The sequence below is a fragment of the Pimephales promelas genome, chromosome 2 (genome assembly GCF_988280905.1).
Source record: "Pimephales promelas chromosome 2, fPimPro1.hap1.1, whole genome shotgun sequence".
In the NCBI taxonomy this organism is placed as follows: Eukaryota; Metazoa; Chordata; class Actinopteri; order Cypriniformes; family Leuciscidae; genus Pimephales; species Pimephales promelas.
In genome coordinates, this window is record NC_142770.1 from 33,838,257 (window position 1) to 33,866,163 (window position 27,907).

Below are 27,907 nucleotides of genomic sequence, written 5' to 3' on the forward strand. Positions count from 1 at the left end.
TGTTAATCCCGCGCAGGGGCAGAGGCGCAAGCGCCTATACCTTTCTGACACTGGCGAACACGCAACGCTGAAAAAGTCCCAATAACTGCCGGAGATTAGTGGGATTCACTGCAGTTTATAGGGACGAAAAACCCAACTTTTCAAGCAGAGATAATAGTGAACCTCCAGGCCAAACAACAAAAAAAAGCAGTTTAGTATGCGAGGATGCCGAGGAATAATTGATGAAAAGATGTTTATTGCAGTACAATAATGTACACAAAAAAATCACTGAGTCAAACCAGAAGTGGATAAGAGAGAGAGAGAGAGAGATCATTATTTTATTAACCCTACTTTCAAAGCACATCGCATGGTGGGGCCTCTATTGTTTTATTATTTTGTGTAATTTTAAAACACACCATGCATTTGACATAAGCTCAAGATATCTGTGACATACTTTGCAGCAGTTCTATTTGATGCCATTTGTAGTAAATAAATTTTGTTACTTTGTATACAAACATTTTCACCTATATTATATTCTAACCTCAGCTTAAAAAATCAGAGTGTTGAAGCAACTTTCAGTAGCTCCCTTAAACTGGTTTGTTTATTTATTTCATGATTCAGTATTTTAAGGAAGGTCTCTCTATTTAGACAGAGGAGTAAATGGTTATGAAGGAGCATAGAAAAGACAAAAGCTATTAATAGAAATGCAAAAGTATTAAGAGGGACTACTGTATCCTTTCAAATGGCTACACTGTTGTCCACATTCTTGGGGTTCAGATAGGTGTAGGGAAGCTCCAACTTCTTGTTCCGCTCCTCGATGAGATCGGACAACTTCTCCAGATCCTTTTGGAAATCTTCAATGAGCTTGCAGGGGACCTCTTCATCATACAGATGTTCTGGGAAATTTCCCAGAGGGTACTACGGACAGGGTATCAAGATTGTAATCGTAAATAACGTTGATAAGAAACAAGTTTATAACAATGTTTAACACACTACATTGGACAGCACACTAATATTCAGTAAGAGCCCCCTGCAACATTATGCTTGCAGTTTGCTAATCTGCTTTGCAATGTAAATGTAAACAGCCAGGTAATGCAAACTAGATGATTGAAAGCAGTGTAAGCAAGCAATTGTCATCCGGAGAAATATAAGGGCATTTACAAGAATGCCTTTCAGATTGTTCAATTTTTCACAGCAAAATTTAATTTTGCAGTCTTTTAACATGTGTACTGATGGTGTAAAAACTCACATGGTCTGCAGAGTCCTTGCTCAGCAGTCTCAGGACAGCCATCCCGTTCACCGTCGTGCTCACGTCAGGTAAGGTCTCCAGGATGGTGTCCTCAGCGGTCTTGCTCTTTTCCTTGGGAGGGGGCTTTCTCAGGGCAGTGGGGTAGTTGGGCATCCAGCCGCCGAAGTCAAACTGGGGGGAAAGAATTGGTGAAAAATGTGATATATAAGCCAAATATTCATAAACGTTAATAGAATCTGTAAAATAGCAGTTTTCCTTCTTAAGAATGTATCTAAATTACATCATATGCTCTCATTGACAAAGGCGGAACAATTAGTTGCTAATAAATGCTAATAAACATTAAACATTTAATAAACAAACTTCAGCTAGTTCAAAACGCAGCAGCTCAAGTTCTTACCAGAACCAGGAAGTATGACCATATTACCAGTTAAAGTGGAATTTGACACGTGGGGGAACCCTCAAATTTTGTGTAGATGCAGCTGGTGAAAAATGACTGACCGTGGGACAACATATTGAGTATCGTGGTATAGCAATACTTTTTGGATCAAGAGTATCGCTGTGGCACCAAGTATCACTTATTTATTTGATATTTTAATAGGGCTGGGCAAAAAAAAAAAAAAAAAGATTTTTCGATTAATCGTTTTTTAAAATGTGGTCGATTCGAAATCGATTCTCAACGGCCACGAATCAATTTTTTCCATATTAAGGGCTCGCGGTGCTGCGTCTTCTCCCTCTGCACTAGGCAAGCGCGCTGCAGGCGTCACACACACGCGTTTAGGAGTCGGGACATGACGGAATATTCACTTGCACAATCGGGCAAGAATTGCATCGTAATCTATGATCGTAACTAATGTTTATAATTTTCACGTCTTTTTAACCCTTTCATGCATAGTGGTCACTACAGTGGACAGCTATTTAAAAAGCATTTTCTTGAATTTGCAAGGGTTTTGATGGGAAAGTTGCACATCAATCTCTTCAGTGGACCCTGGTGCATCATCCTATGCATTGCAACAAAGTTATAAGCCATTGAGTTTAGATTTTTTCCCCCTCAAAACCAAGATGGCCAAGTCCAGTCAGACATGCCAAGGTGCTCCGGAATATCCACCCATTCCTTCTATCCTAGGACACTCTTGTAGGTAAAAAAAAATATTGCAGCATCAAGCAGTATCTAATGAGTCATATCACAGTAAAATTTTCCAAGTTTTGATTTTAGATTGGGAGAAAAATCTGATTAATCACCTGTCCACTATATTGGACCTCATGCATCAATGGCTATATTTTAGCTACAATTTATATGTCACGGTTCATGAATCGGCTGTCTCAGGCTGATGTGTCTGTGTGAGTGTAATTGTGTGGGTGTGGTTACTCGTTGTGTTGATTAGTGTCACCAGCTGCCATTCATTTCAGTCCCTATATATACCCAGCATTTTCTCCCTCTTGTTGTCAGATCGTTGTGGTTGTCATTCGGTGTGGTCCTGTGCTCGTGCCTCGTCTGTGTCTCATCTGGATTTCGTCAGTTCTTCGTGTTACCTGGATTTCGTCAGTTCTTCGTGTCTTCTGGATGTTCCACTTCCCTGGGTTTCACTCGAGCACGTCATCACCTGTTTTCACCACCGGATCGCCATCTCGTCCCTGCTTCACCCACCACCTGAGTGTTGTCCCCGATCTGTGTCTTACATTTGTCATATCTGACCTACCATTAAACTGAGTGTATTTGCATCTTGCATCCTCCCATCATTTCCTTACAGAACGATCTGACCAAACCATGGATGCAGCAAATTCATCACAGATCAATGACTTCATCGCTCACAGTATCGCACGGATGGATCAACAGGAGGAGAGTATCTCTGGCACAGGTCGTGCGGTGCAAGCACTCGTGAAGCAGGTGTCCAAGCTCACCCAACAGGTACAGCTTTTACGGACTCCCACTGCGCCCCCCACGCCGCCCGTCCCCCCACCACCAGCGCCTGCAGCAGCGGGGAGATCAGAGCCACGCCTACCCACACCTGAGGGATATTCTGGTGAGCCTGAGTTTTGCAGAGCATTCCTCACTAGATGTTCTATGCACTTTGCCTTACAGCCACACACCTTCCAGAGCGAAGAGGCGAAGGTGGCATTTGTGTTAACCCTGCTGTCAGGAAGAGCATCGCTTTGGGGGACGGCGGTGTGGGAGAACTGCTGCACCTCGTTCCAGGCACTCTCCGAGGAGATGAAGAGAGTTTTCGACCGTGCAGTGGCGGGTAAGGAGGCGGCCAGATTACTCGCCGAGCTGCGACAAGGAGAAGGCTCGGTGGCGGACTTTTCCATCCGGTTCCGCACCCTGGCCGCAGAGTGCCGTTGGAACGAGGCGGCGCAGTGGGATATGTTCCTGCATGGGTTGGCTGACTGCGTTCAAAGAGAGATCTACGCTATGGATTTACCCGAGACACTGAATGGACTGGTGGAACTTGCGCTGAGAGTGGACGCTCGACTGAATCGTGTAACCAGACTGACGCGCCCCAGCCGCCCAGTGTTCGGCGCAGAGGACCACCAACCCGGTGGTGCGAGCGCGGTCAGCCCCGCATTCGACCATGAACCCATGCAGGTGGGGAGAGCTCGGCTTTCCCGGGAGGAGAGGGTGAGGCGGAGATCCCAAGGACTTTGTCTCTACTGTGGCCGGGCGGGCCACTTCATCCACTCCTGCCCGGTAAAAGAGCAAGCCCGGTAGTAAGTATGAGGCTACTATCGGGTGGGATCTCCGCCGAGAAGACCTCATCAACATCAACCCTCCTCCCGGTAAGACTGAGATGGCGACAATCAACGCACTGCACCAGCGCACTTCTGGATTCGGGAGCGGAGGGTAATTTCATGGACTTCAGACTAGCACATAGACTTCAGATCCCCGTCACCCCCCTCTCGCACCCGATTATCGTCAACGCACTCAATGGTCAAGAACTTCCCCGCATCACTCACGTTACTGAAGACATTACCCTCATCACTTCTGGAAATCACACTGAACTCATTTCATTTTTTCTCATGGACTCACCACTTGCACCAGTGGTTTTGGGTCACCCGTGGCTTTCCAGACACAACCCCCGTGTCGACTGGTGCACTAACACTGTTTCCACATGGAGTAACCACTGTCATGAGTCCTGTTTAGTGTCTGCCTGTCCATCTGTGTCTGGTTCTGTGTTTCAGAGTGAGGTAGCGGATTTATCTAACGTGCCCGTGAAGTACCACGACCTGAAGGAGGTGTTCAGTAAGTCTCGTGCTGCTTCTCTTCCTCCGCATCGTTCCTATGACTGTGCGATAGAGCTACTGCCAGGTAAATCTCCGCCTAAAGGCAAACTTTACTCTCTTTCTATTCCCGAGAGGGAGGCCATGGAGAAATATATTTCTGATTCTCTGGCCTCTGGGTTCATCCAGCCTTCCTCTTCTCCTGCGGGGGTGGGTTCTTTTTCGTTGGGAAGAAGGATGGTTCTCTGCGACCTTGCATTGATTACCGAGGGCTGAACAACATCACGTTATTGGCTCGTTGTTAATTCTATCAGAGGTATTCAGGTTCCCTAGCGTGATCCCAATTCGTCAGGGAACTACCCGACGACACGTCGGAGTTCCCAGGACGAAAGGGAACATGGAATTAGCTTTCACTGTTATGCTGATGATACCCAGCTGTATATTTCTTCAAAACCTAACGAAACTTACCAATTCACAAAATTAACGGAATGCATAGCTTATAGACAAAATTGATGACTAGTAATTTCCTACTACTAAATTCTGAAAAAACAGAGATTCTAATTATTGGACAAAAAACTTCCACACGTAACAGCCTAGAATACTGTCTAACACTTGATGGATGCTCTGTTAAGTCTGTTAAGTAGCAAGTCAGTCCCGGGCCCATATGCAAAATAAAATGGTAGGCACTAAAAGACGGATTTAAAACTTCCAGACCTCAAACAGAAAAGCACAAAGCCTTTATTTAAAGTGAATTTTGTTTTCCTTTCGATTTTATCTTGATTTTAATCAATGTTTCATCAACCAATTGCCTGGATTTAATACAAGAAGTAAAAGCAAACAATTATAAATAGGCTAATCACGACACGCAGGCGCCAGTGCGGAGCGCGTCTCATAAATATAAACTCAGCGTATAAGTATATCCTACTCCGCAGACCTGAAACGTATATCTATATTCAAATGTCAACTTGTAAACAGAACAATTCAAAACGAAACTAAACCAAACAGATTGCTTTCTGCTTATCAAATGAAATGTGCATTTCTCTCTGACTCATCCACTAGCCTACTGCGAAGATCGCGAGTCAGCATCGTCAACTTCATCTTCATAAATAAATGTTAAATTAAAATGTCTCCTTGCTATTTTTGACATATTCATAATCATTGCTTTTGCCGGGCCGTCTGACCTGCGGCCGTATGTCTTGGACACTCAGGTAAAGAGAGGGGCGGAGCTGTCAACTGATCACCACCTGGTGGTGAGTTGGATCTGATGGCGAGGGAGGAGGTTGGACAGACTCGGCAGACCCAAGCATACTGTAAGGGTTTGCTCGGAACGTTTGGCCGAATCTCCTGTCAGAGAGATATGGAAGCTTTAGCGTTAAGTTCTGCCAGGAAAACTCAATCGTTGCGTCACTAATTACCTTCTCATCTATCCAATCGTGTCTAATGCTTGCGGTATAAAAGTCCGGTATTTACACATGTTTGAGTTCGCAGATGCTGACGCTTTCATTGATGCTCTCGTTCAGTTGCCAGGACACGCATATCGTAATTGAGTTCGGACGATGGATATGTCCCGCCGTATTTCCTGCTACATGTTGAGGTTCCCGCGTTCAGCGCCGCATCTCCCCACATGCACAGTGGTCTTCAGAGAGTTTTCGATCAGCCAAGGCCTCTCGTGAGAATTTCTGCTCCCCCAGGCCTAAAACGCCCTGGGTATAACCAATCCGTTCAATTTTTACGTCATCAAAAGCCTCAACAGCTTCAGCTCAGCCAGGATAATCCGGCAGGAAGAGAATGTCATCCTGTCCAGCAAAGGACCTCGCTGTCTGCACGGGCGCATTATCCCGCAGATCACCGATCCACGTACATGAATCAACAACTCTGCAAGTCACGAGAGGCGATCTTCTCTCGCTGGTTCAAGTTCAAGCTTCATTTCCAAGGTTTTCAAGTTAGTTTTTCAAGTTTTGGTAGGTGCTCCCACCAACTACTGTTAATATGTCCACTCTATCATGATTAAACTTCATCCAGGTAAGTATTCTCCTTTGTTTCCTACACCAGCGACAGAGTTCAAATTGGAGTCCACGCGGTGACGTGGCGAATAATTATAATTACTCCTGATCTGCAGACTGAAACGGTGCCGCGATAGCTCGCCCTTAAAGGGGAAATGTTCATAGCAAGTGCAAGCAAGTTTCGCATCTGATAGCTATTCCACAGTGCAGTGATCTAATGATATCAGCGACAGCGTTGTTGAAATCACGCTCTTGTGGCAGTTTGCAAATACCCACTAACAACTGAGTAACTGATTTAATAGTAAATGAATGAAGGAATGAACCTGAGTTAAAGGGAAGTTGTTCATTTGCCTATTATGCATACTGTAGTGGATATTTCTACAATGGCAGTTAATTATATACTTGTTTGTGTTGTAATTTCACAAACAACTATTTCAACATATTTAGGCTTACTTAATTAATTTTATAAGTCCCTTAATGAAATTAGATCTATGATATTGGACATAACTACAATCGCTGTAATATTCAACCGTTCATGGCGACTACTTAATCCATTTGTTTTATAGAGTATTTTACGTGATGGTATTTAAACATTAATGTACAGAAATGCAGACTAAGGATGCTCTTGTCAAAAGCTACATATTCTTAGCAAAAACCGCTTACTTAATAGAACTAACAGTCACATTAGTTTTTCAAGTCAAACCAATCAACAGAACTAATTGAAGAGTTCAGATGCAAAAGCCTCTAAGTGCCATTTGAAATTTTCTTCTAGAATGATCATTTTCATCAAGCTTGTATATTTAAGTTCAGTGATTTCACTTAAATGGCAATGATAATTACCTATTAATTGTTATTTAAGTGAAATTACTGAACTTAAATATACAAGTTTGATAAAAATCATCATTAAAGAAGAAAATTTCAAATGGCATTTAGAGGCTTTTGCATCTGAACTCTTCAATTAGTGAAGGAGACTCGAGTGGCATTGTCTTTGCTCAACTGTATGATTTACATGTTCATGTATCTTTCTATTCAAGAGTCTCAACTGAGACTAAGTCATTCTATGATGGTCGTTAGCATCCTTAAGGATTTGGCGTGGTCGCAAAATATATCGTATCGATGTGCTAACAAAGCATGGTTGTCATCAAGGCAGATCTAATTGTTAGGCGATCATGCCGTTCCCTCCGTGTTAATTTTTCTATCAATTGTTTTCAATTTCATAATTAAGGTTGTGATTATTCTTGCAATGAAAGCCATAGCTATGCGCTTTCACTCTTCGTTTCAGGCTTTCAGATGGCTTTTGGCCTTCAGAGACCCGTATCCATCACCCTGCCCTCCTCTAACAGAGTTTGTTAAATTAGTTATGTTTTGCTTTTCTTTCAGGTTCCTGTTTTCACATCCTGATCATGGCCGGTATTTCCTCCCTTGTCTACAATTACGAATTGTAATTTAATATTTTTCAATTCATAGTTTTCTCGCAGGCATTCAATTTAGGTAACTATTTTAATACTAATTATCAAAGTCTGTTCACCGTACCCTCTCTTAGTTTGCAACTTAAAGCATAGCCAAGACCTGTAGTAAACCTCGGATAAACGCCTGCCAATCACATTGTATCACAAGATAAAAAATGTTTATAATTGTGCCCTTTTCACAGGATATTTGGTGGGTCTCCGGTGTGTTTTGGATCAGAATTCCCCACAGATAATTTTGAATAGCAGGTCGGAATGGTCATTTCGAAGATGATTGAGCATATCATTTTGTCTATCCCTTTGGATGTGGCAGGACTGCTACTCCCAGCACAGGGGTGGAAGTTTCAATAGCTTGTTTTGCAGCTTAGATTATCTCTCACCAACAATTTTGAACTTTTCGCTTGTACAACCGGAATCATTCAAGTTTCAGAGATTCAAGTGTCAACAGACAACATTCCGAATGGTTAATGATGAATTGTGTAGCTCATCGTAGCTATCTCTAGTCACTAATTAGCCTATTCTGTCTCAATATTCTTTAAATCATGTCCAGTTGGCAGGATTCATGTTAATTTAGGTTGTGATGCACTAACCAGGAGGAATTTTGTTTGCTACCCTCAAGAGCTGTTCTAACCTTTAAAAAGCAGTTCTTTAATTCTCCCATTGCTTGAACTCTGAGTGCTGTAACCTTGAAGATGTTAATTATGTTTATACAGTAGCATTGCACACTAAGTAAGTTAGAGATCAAAATCCTTCCACCCCCTTTTTATTACATACTGTCCGCAATGGTCTCTTTTCTATTGTTATTCAGATGGTAGCTGTCTATTTCAGCATTCATGGCTCATGCATCCAGGGGACTTACTCCAGGAGCTAAATACTCCGATTTCCCCATGGTCTTGTTCTGATCTGCGTTTCTCACCTAATTTCTTTACTCTGTGGCCGTTTCTCAATATGCCTTCTTGTCTGTACTTGTGTTCTTGTGGACTTGTGAAACGTCATCAGTCGCGGCCAAGTACTGTCCCAATACACAAGTTTGCATTTCGGCAAGAACGGTTAAAAATCCCGGATGTGTTCTTGACACTCCCATTTTACTGAGGATGCATCGGTTAGTAACTTGTGTGAACTTGACGAAGAAATATCCCATAATTCATGTCGGCATTCGCGGAAGGAGCGGGAAGCATAGAGAGGCAGTTCAATTTTAAGTTACCTGAATATTACCAGCGTTTTTCCCGCTGTTGGCTAGTGATGTACACAAACAACAGAAGCAGAATTAAAATGGGACAGGTGTTGCTTTATTGTTATGAATATACATTACATTGTGTATGTAGAGTAATCCCTTAGGCTTGGGCAATAAAGCATGTCTGTTATCGTCAATAATTCTCGTTGTTTGGGCACTTCAGATGGCGTCTGTGCGGGGGTAACGTTACTATTGCGCAATACCAGCAAGAACACATCGTCTCAAACTGTCAGCAGCGTTCTGTGTGCTTGTGAGTTCGTTCTTCCAAGAACTAGCAAGAGCTTTCTTCCCAAGAACACAAGTATGTTCTTTGCATGCTCTCAGTGCTATGCAATTATGTCCCTTCTCATCTGTGATTTAATTTCTTTAAATTCCCCTTCATTTATCCTAACTAACGAGCACTTCTCTCTAAGCCTAGTTCAGGATGCAAGTTCTGTCCTCAAAAGCTACAGTTTATCTCCCTCCAGTATACTGGTTATTCGTTCAGGATTGGGGCTGCCACGACAGCAGCCGAACGTGGCATTTCTACTGCAGCCAGTAAAATCCTGGGCAGATGGTCTTCCTCTATATTCGAGTCATGCATACGACCTGATCCAAAAATCACCATCGGCGCTCAGCAAGCTCTTCACTAAACGGTTCAGGTAAATAACCTTTGCAACTACTGGTGGTGGTGCCATTATATTCTGGCGTCATATTGGTCTTTAAATCAGCTTGCTTTCATGGTCATAAGTCATCATCTATATGTGGCCTAGTGGCCTTGTCTTAATGTGGCCCTTGTCTTTATGTGGCATTAGTAGCCGTCGTGGTCTCGTCCCAGGTGGCCTCGTGGAAAAAAACAAAAACAAAACATGATATATATGTTCCGTGTAGTCTACTGTGACCGTGTAGCCTAATGTGGCCTTGTCCCGTGGTCTTGTGGCCTGTTACGGCATGGTTCTGTGTGGCCTAGTGGCTGTGTCTCGTTGGCCTTGTATCCGTGTGGCATTAGCAGCCTGTGGCCCAGCGTGCCTTGTCTCTGTGCGGGTCTCAAGGCCTTGTGGCATAATGTAGCCTTGTCCTATGTGTGGCCTATATGGTCTTGTTGCCCTTATGGTCTTGGTTCTGTGTGGCCTAGTGGCCGGTGTCCCTGTGTGACCTCGTCTCAGTGTGGGTGTACAATATCATGGCTTTTGCAGCCTCATTCTATGTTCAGTGTGGTCTACTGTGACCGTGTAGCCTAATGTGACCTTGTCCCGTGGTCTTGTGGCCAGTTATGGCATTGGTTCTATGTGGCTTAAGGCCTTGTCTATGAGTGGTTCTGTATCTCTGTGGCTTTAGCAGCCTTGTGGCCCAGCGGGCCTTGTCTCTGTGTGGGTCTAAAGGCCTTGTGGCACAAGTTGCCTTGTCCTGTATGTAAAAAAGGTCAGTGGTCAGTGGCCCCTAGTGGGCGCGGTTCAATGTGGCCTAGTGGCCGTTGTCTGTGTGGCTTGTTCCGTGTGGTCTATAGTGGCCTTGTGGCACAAGTTGCCTTGTCCTATATGTAAAAAAAAAAAAAAAAAAAGCCAGTGGCCCTTAGGGGCGCGGTTTAATTTGGCCAAGTGGCCGTTGTCCGTGTGGCCAAGCGGCCTCAAGGCATTGCTGCCTCGCTAAAAAATGTCCATGTGGTCCTTGTGGCCTGGTTATGTATGGCCTTGCGGCCTTGTCTAGTCTACCTCGTTCTATGTGCGGCATTAGCGGCCGATGTGGCTCATCGCGGCCTCGTCTCTGTGGTCTAGCAAGGCCATGTGGCCGGGCGGCCTTGTCTCTGTGGTCTATCATGGCCGTGTGGTCCAATGTGGCCAGATTGCGGTCTAAGGAGGCCTGCTCTGTGTATGGCCCTAGGTGGCCTGTTCTGTGTGGTCCAATGAGGCCTGGCCCAATGTGCATTGTCTGTGTGGTCCAATGAGGGCTGGCCCAATGCAGCTCTGTTCTGTGTGATCGTGGCCTTGTCTCTGTGTGGCCCAAGGTGGCCTGGCCCATCGTGGCTCTGTTCTGTGTGGTCCATTGTGGCCTTGTCTCTGTGTGTTCCATGAGGCCTGGCCCTATGTGGCTGTTCTGTGTGGTCCATCACGGCCGTGTCTGTGTGGCCAATGTGGCCAGGTTCTGCGTGGTCCATTGAGGCCATGTCTATGTGCGGTCTGTAATGGCTTGTCCTATATGGCCGGTTCTGTATGGCCAAGGCGGTCTTTTCTCAGTGTTCCTATAACGGCTCGTGTTCCAATGACATGTCCTAAGTTAGCCTCCCCACAGTTTAAGTCATTATTCCACAACACTTGATTCCCTCCAACTCATTTATAAGGAACTGGCTTCGATCAGATGTAAGTTTGTCTCAAAAAATAAGTCACTCTGGACGAAAGCGTCAGCATGGAGAAACGCTAATGTACATACAGCAGCAGAACATAAATGCATAGTGCATTATTCATGTCTTCTCATAGTTCCTTTCAGGCTCACTATGAAGTATCATCTTACTAATTAGTTATTGGCTACGAGGCTTTCCACATTTCACGTTCATACCTATTATTAACTCCCTTTTCTTTCTATTTTAGGCTCTACAGGATACATGACTGGTGGGTATACTTTTCTTTACCGTTCTTTGGGGGTGGGCTCTGTCCTGGTGGAATTTTTGGGGGTCGGCTGCACCCCTGCCTTCGTCTTCAGGCAGGAAATGCAGAGTCCGGACCCTCGGATTGCGAGCTATGGACGGGGCCTACGCCAAAGAACTTAATTGCTTGCTGGGCTATCTATAAATGTATTTATTGTTACAGTATTTATTCTCCCGAGTCTTTCTGGTAGAAATGGAAGCTTTAGCGTTAAGTTCTGCCAGGAAGACTCAATCGTTGCGTCACTAATTACCTTCTCATCTATCCAATCGTGTCTAATGCTTGAGATATAAAAGTCTGGTACTTACACATGTTTGAGTTCGCAGATGCTGACGCTTTCATTGACCTCCATCCTCCCCACCACCTCCAAGATGGTTCCTTCCCTCCCATCCTACCACCTCCAAGATGGTTCCTTCCCTTCCATCCTCCCCACCACCACCAGGATGGTCCCTTCCTATACCTCACGAGGGGGTTGGCTGCGCCCCTACCTTCGTCTTCAGGCAGGAAATGCAGAGTCCAGACCCTCGGATTGCGAGCTATGGACGGGGCCTACGCCAAAGAACTTAATTGCTTGCTGGGCTATCAATAAATGTATAAAGGAGTCCTATCAGGCCTGGTTGGCTTGTGGGACTCCGGAGGCAGCTGACAGGTACCGGCAGGCCAAGCGGACTGCGGCCCGGGTGGTTGTGGAGGCAAAAACTCGGGCCTGGGAGGAGTTCGGTGAGGCCATGGAGAAGGACTATCAGCTGGCCTCGAAGAGATTCTGGCAAACTGTCCGGCGGTCACAGGAGGGGGAAACAGTCCCTTACCAATGCTGTTTACAGTAGGGGTGGGCGGCTGTTGACCTCAACTGGGGATGTCGTCGGACGGTGGAAGGAATACTTCGAGGATCTCCTCAATCCCGGCGTTACGTCTTCCATTGAGGAAGCAGAGGCTGAGGGCTAAGGGGTGGACTCGTCCATCAAACTAGCTGAGGTCACTGAGGTAGACAAGAAATTCCTCGGTGGCAAGGCACTGGGGGTGGATGAAATCCGCCCTGAATACCTCAATTCTCGAGGAGGGTCCAGCTGCGGCTTGGGCGTTACCGTAATGACACTAGAAAGCCCATCGGGCGTTCCTGATAGCGTTTCATCGTCCAATCACGAAGAGTTTCGCAAGGCACACTGGGTATGATGTCATTTCCCTTAAATTTTCCGGGAGAAGTAGTAGTCAAGCGGTCAATCGATGAGAGATTATGTCAGTAAGTAGGCTATTGTTTATTTCTACAACATTGACTGGGAAGTATTCTCATTTATGTCATTGATATAGCTGTCGTGTCTTCTTAATCTTATATGGTATACGAATCTGATATTAATAATCGCGGCAAGCAAGGTTCGGTAGCCGCTAATGTCATGCTATCTCGTCTTAGCCATAGCTAACTTAATTGTAATATCTTGAGGGTTCGAAAAAGGCACTGAAACCGGTGGTTGAAATAACTCAATAGCTTTTACTGGAAACTGCCAGAGAACAGCCGCATACACACAAACACACACACACAGCTCCGCAGCTCACGCAACGTATACGACTGTTTGTAGCTAGAAAGAGTTTGCAGCGAAGACTAAGTTAACATTAGCACAGTAACGTTACATTGTTAAGTTGGATGTTATGTTAACGTGTTAGCTAGATACAAGAGGCATGAAGTAGCGGCCACGTACTGCTTCGTTATGGTGACACAGATAACTTTGATGGGCGCGTTGCCTCGTTTTGGTGGTAGGTATCTTTGTCTAAAATAGTCTTTTACAGCTATAGCATAGAAACGGTGTCCAAACTGTGCACAAAAAGCCTTTAAACCTGTTAACCGTTGCCAGAGCGTCGGCGCACTAAGGTGTTATTTTTTTTATAGTTCAAAGTTACTATCAGATTTAATGTTATTACCTTGACAAACTATGCATCGTTAAGTAATCCAAAAATTAGTCGATACCTTTACCCTCTGAAGTTTCATCTTCAGATGGTAAATATAACATGGTCAGACATGTGGCTTTAGATGCAGTGCATTTCTAGATTGCTCTGGGCCTAGAACGAGATGTTGAAGCAACGGTAAATCTGAACCAAGTGTTTAACTGTATTTCCTATGGTGTGAGCTGATTAGTTGTCTTACTAATTAATCATTGTTTTTTTTTTAGATCGCAAATTGTTGTTTCAACATTATCGCCAAGGCTGCAAATGCACGTGTAAGTTACATTTATTACATTTAACATAATCTGTGCATTCATGTTTCCTGACTGTATACTTTTGTTGCCTACACAAAGTTTTATGCATCTGTTTTCAAATAAAGGGCATTGCAACCATGGCTGTGGATGCCTATGTGGTGGTCACCTGGCTTCCTCCATATGAGGCTTCTCCGATTGCTGAAATGATTGTGAGTAGTAATGTAACAGAACTTGTATTTCAGCTTTAACCTCATGTTCAAGTTCCTCTTTGAACTTTTTTTTTTTTTCCTCAGTGTGACTTTGCATCCAAAGACGTGGTGCTTCTCCCTGCCTGGCAACCGGGGCACTGGACATTGTGTGTGAGTAAACCCACTTTGACATCGCTTTTTTTTCTATCTGAAATTCTGTGCTGTTATTATTGAATCCTCATTCATGCTTTGTTGGTACATTTCAACATGCGGAGCCAGGTGAAAGTATACAGTCTCTAATCTAAGCGCTGTCTTGCTCGCTCTCCTCGCACATATTAATCAAAATAAATCGACACGATGGTAAGGTCGGAAAAGTTTCATGTGGAGCATTCAGAGATTTTTATTTATTTATTTTTTTCCCCCTGAATTACCGCTGGGTGTGAATTTTGCTGAACTACTTTTTCCACACAGTGCTATCAGGAATCAATAAGAGAATCGTTAAAGAATCGGATCGATAAGCAGAATTGTCAGTGGCATTGATATTGAGATAATCTTGTCAATTCCCATCCCTACTCACAACTCACCCTTGCTCAAGTTCAAATACACAAATTACCAATGACTTCAACTCGTGCAACCAAAAGAACCCACTCTGTTTATTTCATTTGTAAAGACATGTGCCCGCTCAGTGTGGTTAAAAAAGGTTTTATACTTCCTTTTTGTTTCATTCTGCATTTATTTTTCCTGTTCATATGTTCCATACGTTCCAAGTCCCTACTAGGAATTGCTGCTACTCCCAGGTCACTTTTTAGCATAGGAAGGTGTAGTTCCATTTTTAAACTATGCTCTTAGGGCTCAAGGTGGGTATCAAGTCATGGTAGAGATTCAGCAATTCCTAAACGGGGTTCAATGTTACATTTGAAAGACATGAATTGCAACTAACACGTCTTCCAAACCTTTTCAGTAACCTGGCACATGCTGTGTCCAATGGACCATGGAAGTCATTTTACTTGGCTGACGAGGTAAAATGTGTGGCTGTAGCACGATTCATTGCATTTAGTAGAGTAGCGTACATAGGCAGGCCTCTTTATATTTTTTATTATGATTTGACAGTGACGCAGAATGAACCTAGTTGCTGCTAAATGGAAGGTTAAAGCACATTGTGTCACTTTTTGTATGATTAAAGCTGCAAAATGAGTGTAGATATCAGTAGGCATCATTTAATAAGAATCATTGATAATAAATCACACACCCCTTTTACCATCATAGGGCGCATCTCCCCAGCATCAGAGCAACAGCTGTGGTGTGTTTATGCTGATGGTGAGATGCAATATTTTCAGAAGTGATAACTGATTACTAGTTTGCAGAACAACTAACACATTTGTATGTTCATTTCAGTATGCAATGTATTCTAGCCTCCAAAAGCCATACGATTTCGTTGAGGTGAGTTCGTTCAAATCTCAATCAGATTTGTAGTGTGAAATAAGGCTTTTAATAATTTAGTCCAATCTGGAGGCTACAGTTAACATGCACCAATAGGCCATACACTTAACTTTGTCTGCAGTTACTGTACTCACTGGAGGAGATGGCTACATCTGTAAAAATGTACACTGCCATGGTTCCCATATCTGTACTGTACAGTCCCATAAGTACTGTAACATGGATTTGTGTCAGCCTATGAAGACATTTAGAGCATAACATTACTTTCAGGTGGACATGCTCTCTATCAGGAGGTGGTGGTGTGGACAACTGCTTGAGACCTTTACACTTGAAAGGTGTTGCATACTGCGTCCATATTTTGCTATTTAATTATATTTGGTGCTCATGAAGATGGAAGCCAATATACTGATCTCATTTTTTTCTCTAGCCCTGCAAGACTAGCCGACACACCCATCTCACCCTCTCCATCTCCCCATATTAGCCACCACTTCCTATCACCAAGCAGCGAAAAGTATTATACTGTGTTCATATATTGCTATTTCCTTTTATTTGGTGCTCATTAAGATGGTAGCCAATATACTGATCTCTAATTTCTTTCTCTAGCCCTGCAGGACTAGCTGACACACCCATCTCACCCTCTCCATCTCCCCATGTCAGCCGCCCCTTCCAATCTCTAAGCTGTCCATCAGGCACACCCATTACAGAGGACAGTCCATTCTTGCCACTTGTAGTCCTTCAGCGTATTATTGAAGAGACTCTGAGTTTAGACATGGCTATGCTTGGCGTGTTCAACAGAGTTTCTAAAACTTTCCGGGAACTCGCAAAGCCATTCCACCCCTCAGTTTATATTAATGAGAGTTTGGCTGGGGACCTCAAACTTAAAGACAGTCTGATGCATGTAACTGTTCGAAAAATGTATAAGACTGCAGGTCGTGGCAGTGGCCTTGCACTACGCCTCAAAGGCTTTTCCAAAAGAAGAAACTGGCCGAGCACACGCCTGGTGCTGAGCCACATGGCTTATGGCAGGTATCTGATTGAAGATGTCTGCCTACCATAGTGTTGTTCTCTGAGTCTGTGTGGTTAGAACAACGTCGTCAACACTTTTATTACTCCTTTCTTTTGTTTTATTTGACACGTTTTATTGTGTTATCCCTTTCAGTTTTGCATGCCAATAAATCTGTTTTATACTGTACGTACTACAATGTTCAAAAGTAAATTGATCAAGAGAAATTACAGTATTTTGTCTTTTTTGAAAACATCTAAAGGGCCTGTGGGAAGAGTAAGTGAATCCTTGGAGTCAAATTGCGATAGCTGTTTGAGCCTTCATAAAGTGTGTCTGGGTAACTGGACTGAAACTGCACAATGTCCCAAGTGTTATTTTAATCTATTCATTAGCCTATTAAATTCAGACATATTCTTCAACAACTGTATTGGTTTCGGACTGGATCTCAAAGTGTTCCTTTATTTGAAGCAACTAACTTGTATCTAGGGGATGGCTATAGAGATAGCTGTGTCCTCAACTCGTAGAAGATAATGAACATGTACTGCACAACCACAACATTCTCATATTTAGCTACTATGGAGCCTCCCTAAAATGATTGTTGTAATAACAGTAAATTAATCCTAATCAAGCCGCTCAAAAGCTGGTTTAGTCAGTTAGATGCTAGCTGATGTCTGCCTATGCTTAAAGACAAATTAGGACTGAGATAAACTTGTCCTACACGTAATTTTATTTATGTAATTGGACTAACATTCTGTAGATGGCTTAGCTTGCTAACGTTAGTTTTATGCTAACCGCAACATTACAGACAACTGGGGCCTCATGTATAAAACTTTGCGTAGATTTCATCCTGAAAGTGTGCGTACGCACATAAGGCAGAATTTGCATACACACAAAAGTTTTCAGATTTATAAAACCGTTCGTACGCCAGAACCTGCGCAGAATTCACTTCATAAATCCCAGTCAGCGGGAGATTATGCACACGTGCGTCTCCTCCCCGAAATAAACATATATGGAGATTACAACGCCTAGTTTAAATATGCATATCCTCATCTGCATATCATTTGCATATGATTATTCATCCACGTGATGCCAAGTTTAACGGTACAAGACGTTAGGAAAATATGAAATGCGGATGTGCCGTCACATTATTACAAACATTTTTTTTTTTTTAGTAGCCTATATCCTTGCCTTGTTTTTTAAATAGTGTTAAATACATTTCAGAGAAAGTTTTTCTCAATCTTTTCCACTGGCCAAATAGTATTTTTAATTGATTTATATTTTAATGGAAAGCGATAGACATATTTGTGCATTATTTGCACGAAACAGTTTTCTCAGACTATCTCTAGTTAAAACATTAAAACACAGCATGCCAGAAGAAAAGTGTTCAAAATGCATCCACAACAAATAGGTCTATTTCTATTTATTGAATATATATATATAAATAGTAACTTCTCAGTAATGATTTCATGTAGTTTAAGAGTTTAACTCCATTAATGAGAATGGCATATTTAATCTAAATGTTTATATCAGAAGTAAAACAGTTTAAACCATTCTCTTATTTATTTAAACTGTTATTGTGAATATGGACTGTATGATTTGGACTCATAATGAAGATTTACGGTTTTACTCCATCTGCCGTTAGATTATAGGCTATATGTGCGTCAGTTTCACTAAACGGCCCAACGCGCGTGCTGGCGCGGTCATTTAAGAAGGGATGGATGTTTGCTTCAAGTGATGATAGGTTTGTGAAATTATATTTGTATTATATTTCTGCAGATGTATAATTATCTTTAGATTCACTGTCTAATAGTAAGCAAAAAGACATTTGACTCCAGCTCACCATCGGTGTCGCCAAAACCCATACTCTTCTAAAAGAGTGCATACGCACGGTCAAGAGCATCCTTACGGTGCGCACTTATTTACGCCAAGTTTATTTTTTATAAATCCCGATGTGCGCGTGAAAAAATGCGTACGCATATTTCTATGCCCATTTTGTGCGTACGCAACGTTTATACATGAGGCCCCTGATCTTATTTTGAAACTTAGTTGGCCGACCGTCGGCTTGGTGTGTTCCGAGCTTAAAAACCTTGGTGTGCTCTTTGATACTAATCTCTCATTTGAAAGTCATGTGTCTAGTATCTGTAGAACCACATTTTTCCATCTTTAAAAATATATCTTAATTACGCCATATGCTCTCATTGACAAATGCGGAACAATTAGTTCATGCGTTCATGACATCAAGGCTAGATTATTGTAATACTCTACTGGGTGGTTGCCCTGCACACTTAATAAACAAACTTCAGCTTGTCCAAAACGCAGCAGCTTGAGTTCTTACCAGAACCAGGAAGTATGACCATATTAGCCCGGTTCTGAATTACTTCAATGAGAAAATAGAAAGCATCTGAAACACAATTATAAATGTACAATCCTCTATGGTGTCTTATGATTCAGTTTCAATTATGGCCCCTCTAGAACAACTACACCGCTTTACAACGATAGGACAGGAGGAGCTAAATAAACTTATCATTGCATCTAAACCAACAACATGTTTATTAGATCCAATACCCACTAAACTACTGAAAGAACTATTACCTTTAGTGGAAGAGCCTCTCCTCAATATTATTAACTCATCTTTATCTTTAGGTCATGTCCCAAAAATATTCAAGCTGGCAGTAATAAAACCTCATTAAGAAACCGCAATTAGATCCAAATAACTTGGCAAATTACAGACCCATTTCAAATCTTCCATTTATGTCCAAAATACTAGAAAAAGTAGTGTCCGCTCAATTGTGCTCTTTTTTGCAAGAAAATGATATCTATGAAAAATTCCAGTCAGGATTCAGACATAGTACATCATGGAAAAAGCATATTGATTATGTAAAATCTAAAATTTCAAAGACAGTTGCGATATTAAATAAGATTGGGAACTTGTTAAATAAGAAGGCATTATTTATGTTATATGCATCATTATTTGTTCCATACTTAACATATTGTCTGGAGATTTGGGGTGATGTCACAGGTCGAGGGGAGGAACGCTCGGGTGACCAACCACCCCCCCTCTAACTGAGTCACCACCGTGAGGAGCCGACACCACAGGCACACAACAGAGGACCCGGAGACAGAGACAAGTTTCAAAGGAGTAACAATCTTTATTCAACCAAGGGTTTCTCACAGTTCAAGAGACTCTCGTCGATGTACGATGATGGAGCAGGGGGGTTGAAGCTTACTTCTCCCCAGCGGTGCTGCAGACTTCCAGACCCAAGAGTAAGTATGTCAGGTAAGGATTCTTCACGGTACAAAGGACTCTCGTTGGTGCACAGTAATGAAGCAGTGGATTAAAAGCTTACTCTTCCCCCAGCGGTGCTGCAGACCTCCAGACTCAGACAGTAAGTATGGCGGGTGAGGATTCTTCACAGTACAGAGTACTCTCGTTGGTGCACGATAATAAAGCAGTGGATTAAAAGCTTACTTTTCCCCCAGCGGTGCTGCAGACTTCCAGACTCAGACAGTAAGTATGGCAGGTAAGGATTCTTCACAGTACAGAGTACTCTCGTTGGTGCACGATAATAAAGCAGTGGATTAAAAGCTTACTTTTCCCCCAGCGGTGCTGCAGACTTCCAGACTCAGACAGTAAGTATGGCGGGTAAGGATTCTTCACAGTACAGAGTACTCTCGTTGGTGCACGATAATAAAGCAGTGGATTAAAAGCTTACTTTTCCCCCCAGCGGTGCTGCAGACTTCCAGACTCAGACGGTAAGTATGGCAGGTAAGGATTCTTCACAGTACAGGGTACTCTCGTGGGTGCACGGTAATGAAGCAGTGGATTAAACGATTACTTTATCAGCGTTGCTGTATACTTCTGGGCTCAAACAGTAAGTAGAACAGGTGAGAATATTCACAGTACAAAGTACTCTCTCCTCAGTTCACAGTAGGGCGACAGTGGGTTAAACGATTGCTTTATCAGCGTTGCTGTATACTTCTGGGCTCAAACAGTAAGTAGAACAGGTGAGGATAGTCACAGTACACAGTACTCTCTCTTCAGTTCACAATAGGGGGACAGTGAGTCATAAAGTTACTTTACCAGTGGTGCTGTATGCTTCTGGGCTCAAACAGCAAGTAGAACAGGTGTGGATCTTCACAGTACAAAGTACTCTCTCCTCAGTTCACAGTAGGGCAACAGTGGGTTAAACGATTACTTTATCAGCGTTGCTGTATACTTCTGGGCTCAAACAGTAAGTAGAACAGGTGAGGATAGTCACAGTACTCTCTCTTCAGTTCACTCTATCACTCTGGGCTTCTGACGGGGGCAGATATAATAACCTTCCACGAACGTGTAAGCATGGATGGGGGCCACTTCTCAACAAAGACACAGCACACTTGTGTTCACTTCAATTCCACAGCAATAAATCAATGTGTATCAATAAGGCAAAAGCACTGCAATTCACTCACACGATAGGGTTGGACAGAGGCCCCACTCCGTCCGTTGCGCTCGTTTACAGGGTTTTCACTTTTAATTCCTCCTCATCACACTCTGAAACACATAGCTCCTCCAACAGTCAGATCCACATTCCCTGTATCCTCTTCAAGTGGTTAAAATGTTCATAAGATGAAAACAATTCACTTATCTTTCCTCTCTCCTTCCACAGCACAGATCCAGCCCTAGCTCGGTCCAGCAGTCTTCCCACAAACGATCAATCTGACCCAGCAACTCGAATGGGCGATCTCCACACTCCAACGATTTTTCCAAGGAAGCCTGTATCCAGCACTGCCCAGAGTCAACCCTTTGGAATCTTGACACACTGTACACCCACCAACCGCGCTGCAAACACTCTCTAAATGCTCCTTTTATATTGTGGCTTATGAAACAGGAAGCCTGTGTGAGCGCCGCTCCTCTCTCCCTCACACCTGCCATGCATTAGCACTAATCAGTACGGGCATGTTTCCATCACACCCGGAACCGTAGTGGAGTGTTGCACCCAATACGTTCCCCTAGGAAACTCAGGACTCTCAAGAAGGTTCCGTTTACTGAGCGATTTTGTCACCCGTGACAGTAATACCTTTAAGACATACACCCAACCACTTTTTATTTTACAAAAGAGAGCTTTACGTATTATTACAAAATCACAATATAGGGATCATACCAATGATTTATTTTTAAAATTAAACATTCTAAAATTTTATGATTTAGTGGATTACAAGGTTACATTGATAATGTATAAAGTGTATTATAAAATGCTGCCTGATAAAATTTTGAGTATGTTTGAGAAACGTTATTGTAGGTATGAGTTGAAAGGAATATGTTTGTTTAAAAAACTGAAGGTACGCACAAATACTAGATGTAGAACTATCTCTGTAAGAGGAGTGAATTTATGGAATTGTTTGCATACAGATCTAAAATTGACACAAACAATAAGTGGATTTAAACGGCTCCTAAGAAACAAGATGATATTTACATATAGATAGGTGTGGGTAATTAAAATCTATGACTTTGTTGTTTCAAGTGTTGCAAGAAGAAAACTGAGCACTGTTTGACTGTTGTAAAAAAATTGAGAGGGATAGGCGTCAATAAGCCTTGAGCTTCAGCCTATACCCTTTGGTTTAATCAAAAGTTATGTTTATGATGAGTTGAATATTTGTTGCTGTATATTTGTTAATGATAAACCAAATAAAATGAAATGAATGAATGAATGAATGAATAGTACAGAAACTGCGCTAGTTAAAATTACAAATGATTTACTTTTAGCTTCTGACCAAGGCCGTATCTCAATACTAGTCCTACTTGATCTTAGCGCTGCGTTCGACACTATAGATCATATAATACTCTTGGATCGACTACAAAACTTCACCGGTGTCCAGGGACAGGCATTAAGCTGGTTTAGATCGTACTTATCGGACCGTTATCATTTTGTCTGTTTAAATGGGAAAAAATCAAAGATAACGTCAGTAGACTATGGAGTACCGCAAGGATCGGTTTTAGGCCCTCTGCTATTCTCAATATATATGCTGCCACTTGGTAATATTATAAGAAAACATGGAATTAATTTCCACTGTTATGCTGACGACACTCAATTATATATTTCATCACGACCAGATGAAAACACTAACTCATCTAAATTGACAGAGTGTCTCAAAGATATAAAATGCTGGATGACGCATGACGGATGAAATTCAGATAAAACGGAGGTATTACTTATTGGTCCAAAAAACTACTCACAAAACCTCTCACAATACAACTTTAATATAGACGGATGTCCTGTTACTTTATCCACTACAGTAAAAGACCTGGGTGTTATACTAGACCGCAACTTGTCGTTCGAAAATCATATTTCATATGTTACAAGAACAGCCTTTTTCCACCTTAGAAACATTGCTAAGCTACGTAACATGCTATCTGTTTCTGATGCTGAAAAATTAGTTCACGCATTCATGACCTCGAGACTAGATTACTGTAATGCTTTATTAGCCGGTTGTCCTGCATCCTCAATAAACAAGCTACAGTTAGTACAAAATGCAGCTGCTAGAGTTCTTACTAGGTCAAGAAAATATGATCATATAACACCGATTTTATCATCTCTACACTGGTTACCTATTAAGTGTAACGGAGGCCAGCTAGTAATTGCTGTGCGAGTAAACCTCACTCCCCAATCTCAATAGGCGCTCTAGCGACAGACGCTAGAGGCTGCGGTGTTTAGCCTCCTTGCTAGAGCGCCCGACTCTCACGCCGGAGACCCGGGTTCGAGGCCCGCTCGAGGCGGGGCGAGTAGGACCTGGGTGTGAGGGGTTACATAAGTTCCGTATCAATTACAAAATACTGCTACTAACCTATAAAGCCCTAAATGGTTTAGCTCCTATGTACTTAACGGACCTTCTTTCGCCCTACAATCCACCGCGTTCCTTAAGATCACTAAATTCAAGGCTTCTGGTCATTCCTAGGATATCGAAGTCCAGTAAAGGAGGGAGGGCGTTCTCGCATTTAGCTCCAAAACTCTGGAATGGCCTTCCCGATACGGTCCGAGCCTCTGACTCGCTCACACAGTTTAAAACTAAATTAAAGACGCTTCTCTTTAGTCAAGCATTCACATAATGCTTACCTTTTAGTCCTCTGTTATGCCATACGGAACCGTTTGCCACTGAAACTGCTTAACGCACCAGTGGGGCTCGACAGCCTTTCAGACAAATGGGTCGGCGCGTATGGTTGGGTTGCGGAGAGTTCAGGTTACGGAGAGTTATAACGGAAATCATTATGAACATCAGCTATGCTAATTATTTCCCATCTGCCTTTCTGCTGTTATCTCGGGACGCTTGTCCCGAGAAAAATGGCGTTCGTCAGGTCCAGTTTTGTGTCCAGCCTCTCACGGGGATTTCGGATGCCCCAACGCCTGTGATGAGAGGACCAACGCCAGTAAAGAGACGACTCAACGCCTGCGATATGTTATGGCGCCGTTTTATACATAAACAATATTTATATTTAATATTTATATATAAACAATATGAATGTTAGCCAGAGGAGAACTGGCCCCCAACTGAGCCTGGGTTCTCCCAAGGTTTTTTCTCCATCCAATCTGATGGAGTTTTGGTTCTTTGCCACTGTCGCCTTGCTTTTGGCTTGCTTTTGGCTTGCTTAGTTGGGGTTATTTAATATTTAATATTTAACAATATTATTGATCTGTGTTGTACTACTTTCATGTTATCACTGTGAAGCTGCTTTGATACAATCTGTATTGTGAAAAGCGCTATATAAATAAATGTGACTTGACTTGACTTGACTTCTGTCAACCCTGCATTGGCTGCCTATTAAACATCGTATAAATTTTAAAATATTGCTGATTACTTATAAATCACTAAATGGTTTAGCTCCAGTACTTGAGCGAGCTCTTAACGCATTATATTCCTTCACGTCTATTGCAATCTCAAAACTCCGGCCAGTTGATAATACCTAGAATATGAAAATCGACTGCTGGTGGTAGATCCTTTTCCTATTTAGCACCAAAGCTCAGGAACAATCTTCCTCTTTTACCTGGGATTCACACACATACTCCGAACCATTGATTCAGAACAAAAGATTTGTAAAGGTTTCGAAGCTCCATGAAGCAGTGTTTTGAAATTTCCATCACTATCAATGACACGGTCAGTCATGTGAGCTGCATTACACACAGGATTGAAATGGTGGCTACAAAGAAATCTCTGACGTCCATTTTGGTCACGACTTGTCTTGAAAAACAAAGACAATTTTACAGTCGTAGAAGTCGCACTGCAGGACAGAGTCAAATCTTCTAACGCGGCAAGAATTTCGTCTGAGGTCAAATGTGATCGCAATGCTCATGAGTCGGCTGTTGGTGAACATGTCAAACTAACGATCTTAGTTAGTTTGACTTCAGATTTTAGCCATGGATCAATGGAATCTTTTAGGATTTGCTAAATTTGTATCAGACACCCAATCGTGCAGTGCTTAACACACAGACTGCACAACACTAGAACAGAACAATACACATTAATCAAAACACATGGACACGTGACGCTGAACCTACAGCTAGAAGAATGTGTGGAGCAAATCACTTGATTTGAGAGAAAGTGTATGAGATTAGGATCACAGACTACAGCTTTAATGGTTCTGTTTGATTGGAATTGAATTGATTTGTACTAACTGACCTGTCCACTGTTTACAGCGGCATGCTGGGCTGATGCAGTGAAGATCACCATGGTGACGAACTTGATAAGCTCTTTCAATGTCTGAACAGATGATGGTATTCCTGGGAAGAAGAATGAAAGGCTGTTTCTGTGAGAAACTCAGTTTAGGATACTGTTAGATTTTGGTGATTTGGGTGGCTCGCCAATGTATTTGATTTCTCCAATACATAAAATAAGTAAGCTTGACCAGTTCTTGTGGGGAGAAGAAATTATTAAAGGTTTGTAGTGTAGCAGTCCTTCAGCAATGATGTTAGCATGTTGCCCTTCAACAATCTTAACCCAAAGTTCTGTCTGTGAGACAGAATGTAGCTACAAACAATAGAAACCTGTTAGGACCTCCCACAGGAGATCGATCTAACGTGCTAATCCACTCTGAGCAATGCTGATTCTTTTTATTCATTCACACCATCAGTTTATATGGGCCATACTTCTGAATGGGCCATTAACTGTATGGGCCATTTGGAACACACCTTTGCAGAAACAGACAGAGTGGATTACAAATGAAAATACAAAATCTATTAATATGCGCGCACGCGCACACACACACGCGCACACACACACGCACACACACACACACACACACACACACATACACACAGACATGGAGAGTGGACTATTGACAATTGACTACTGACCTGGTTAAATTATTTTCTTATAGATTATCTTATGCTGTGCAAATACTGAGCTAAACACAAAATAAAAAGAAAGGACACCTTTGTTGGATTAAATGTCCTGATATGGCAACAATTCCTTTGAAAATGCAAACTCGTTGGTCTTTACACTTCATTTATTCCATCAGAAATCACACTTGCAGCATCTTCAGCTGCTAACGGACTGATAACTGACCTGAGGAATCTCTTCCCAGAAAGCCATTGGTGAAAATCTCCCTGATCCAGCGCTGCAGCTCCATGTCCTTCTGCACATGTGTATCATGTTTATAGTAGTGTGCCAAGAAAGCTGCAACAAACCTAAAGAAACCTCACAGTCAGATGTTTTTCAGGTTTAGATATTTACAGCATCATTTTTTTGTAGATTTGATTTGCCTTTATTTCTTAAGCAGGAATTTATTTAAAGCGACTACAACACACTACATGTACAGTGTAAGACTGGAAATGGAACTCAGTCCCACCAGTGTCCTCTAAAGACAAAGGATCTTGTTTTCACATTAACATGTGAACAACTCTCTCTCTCTCACACTCTCTCTCTCACACACACACACACACACACACACACACACACACACACTGCTGCAGAAATCACACACACAGGAATATATGTTTTTAAAGCCACACCAGGCAAGAATGCTGTTTTTGTTAAACAGCGAATAGGCTAAAGTCCCAAAAAGTCGGAGTGTTCCTTTAAGTATATACGTATATATACAGTATATATATATATATATATATCTATATATATATATAAAGAGGGTTATTCTGCACAACGTGCAAAAACTTAACCCCCGCTTTGACTGTTGAAGAGAAGTGTGCTGAAGAGCTTGCATCAGTGAAGGCTCTGCAAAATATATACATACAAATACACACACACATATATAAAGACAGAGAATATTACTTGCTTTACCTGATTAGAATGCTACCTTGAAAAACAAAATTAATTAAATCTCACCCAACAGAGAAATTCCCCTGCCCACTCCCCACACAGGATTGTCCTCAAACAGAGCACTAATCTGTTTATTTTTAAGTTACACATTCTACATTAACTAAAAACACGTTTGATGTTTCTTTTTTTAATCAGAGTATTATTTTATACAGAAAAAAAATATTTGTAATTCAGATGAGAATGAGGTTAGTGTTTTACAATAGTAAGGAAAGCAAATATATTGAAATATAACACATGAGTTTTAAATTCATTCAGCTTCAATTACCAATTTGTAGTTTACCAATTTATCTAACTTTTATTTAAAGCAAACTATACATTTAAAAGATTAGGGTTATATGCATATTTTGTCGTTAAAAAAAATACAAAATTGTTATGCAAAAAGACAAGGACTTGCAGGAAAAATCTACAGTCAGCCACACATACACACACACACACACACACACACACACACTCTCACTGGCATTTTCCCATTTGGCTTTTCCCGACCGCAGACGAGGGTTTGCAAAGCATTTTTCCCGGTGTTTTTCTGTCAATTTCTTGTATTTTCCCCCCTTATGAACAACAACTTTGGCCACACGATAAAAACTCCTTGTGGTTTGATCGATCTGAGCAACCGTAAACGACGCCAAACATAGGCATTTTGAGTGTGTTATAGTGCTTCCTAACTCTAGCGTGACACTAATCGGCGGTGATTGGTCAGATGACAGACCCATAAACATATTGATAAAGCACTACAGTACTACAAGACGCTCTATTCTTTGACAACTCCAATAACAGCGACAAACATTTCACATATTTAAAAAAAATTGACATTGGAGACCTAGAAGCTGCGCTGAGCGTAACTTACACACGCGCGCACACACAAATACTGCCTCCCGCCCTGACGCAACAAAACCGTTCAAAACCCATAAAAGCAAAAATTATTAATAATACTTACAGGTTGTGATTCGGAGGAGGAAGCTGATCCATATACACTGGGTAAGTAAGTTACTGAGCCCTCCTTCAGGAACAACCGCTTATGAA

At 42.2% G+C, this 27,907-nt stretch overlaps 2 protein-coding genes across 2 annotated transcripts; one reads left to right on the plus strand and one right to left on the minus strand.

Moving 5' to 3' along the window:
- Window positions 1–552: 552 nt before the first annotated feature.
- On the minus strand, window positions 553–26,273 carry LOC148997234 (hydroperoxide isomerase ALOXE3-like). The gene is made up of 4 exons (XM_089118742.1): window positions 26,117–26,273; window positions 25,232–25,332; window positions 1,229–1,399; window positions 553–897 (listed from the first exon to the last, which is right to left on the minus strand). Exons 1-4 carry the CDS (start codon window positions 26,178–26,180, stop codon window positions 718–720), a joined length of 516 nt encoding a protein of 171 aa, XP_088974868.1. The 5' UTR covers window positions 26,181–26,273; the 3' UTR covers window positions 553–717.
- On the plus strand, window positions 12,137–16,824 carry LOC120479207 (uncharacterized). Its single transcript, XM_089132894.1, has 8 exons — window positions 12,137–12,531; window positions 14,248–14,313; window positions 15,104–15,161; window positions 15,409–15,459; window positions 15,538–15,582; window positions 15,850–15,914; window positions 16,007–16,090; window positions 16,183–16,824. The coding sequence occupies exons 1-8, from the start codon at window positions 12,137–12,139 to the stop codon at window positions 16,634–16,636; spliced, it is 1,218 nt and encodes a 405-aa protein (XP_088989020.1). The 3' UTR covers window positions 16,637–16,824.
- Window positions 26,274–27,907: the final 1,634 nt, after the last annotated feature.

Excerpts from the sequence above, each read along its gene's own strand:
- LOC120479207 (XM_089132894.1), top strand. The coding sequence starts at position 12,137 with ATGGTTCCTTCCCTCCCATCCTACCACCTCCAAGATGGTTCCTTCCCT. Across the intron at positions 14,314-15,103 it reads CGGGGCACTGGACATTGTGT|TAACCTGGCACATGCTGTGT; the intron begins GTGAGTAAACCC and ends AAACCTTTTCAG. Across the intron at positions 15,915-16,006 it reads GAGACCTTTACACTTGAAAG|CCCTGCAAGACTAGCCGACA; the intron begins GTGTTGCATACT and ends TTTTTTCTCTAG.
- LOC148997234 (XM_089118742.1), bottom strand. The coding sequence starts at position 26,180 with ATGGAGCTGCAGCGCTGGATCAGGGAGATTTTCACCAATGGCTTTCTG. Across the intron at positions 1,400-25,231 it reads CCGCTGTAAACAGTGGACAG|TTTGACTTCGGCGGCTGGAT; the intron begins GTCAGTTAGTAC and ends CTTTCCCCCCAG. Across the intron at positions 898-1,228 it reads GCAAGGACTCTGCAGACCAT|TACCCTCTGGGAAATTTCCC; the intron begins GTGAGTTTTTAC and ends CCCTGTCCGTAG.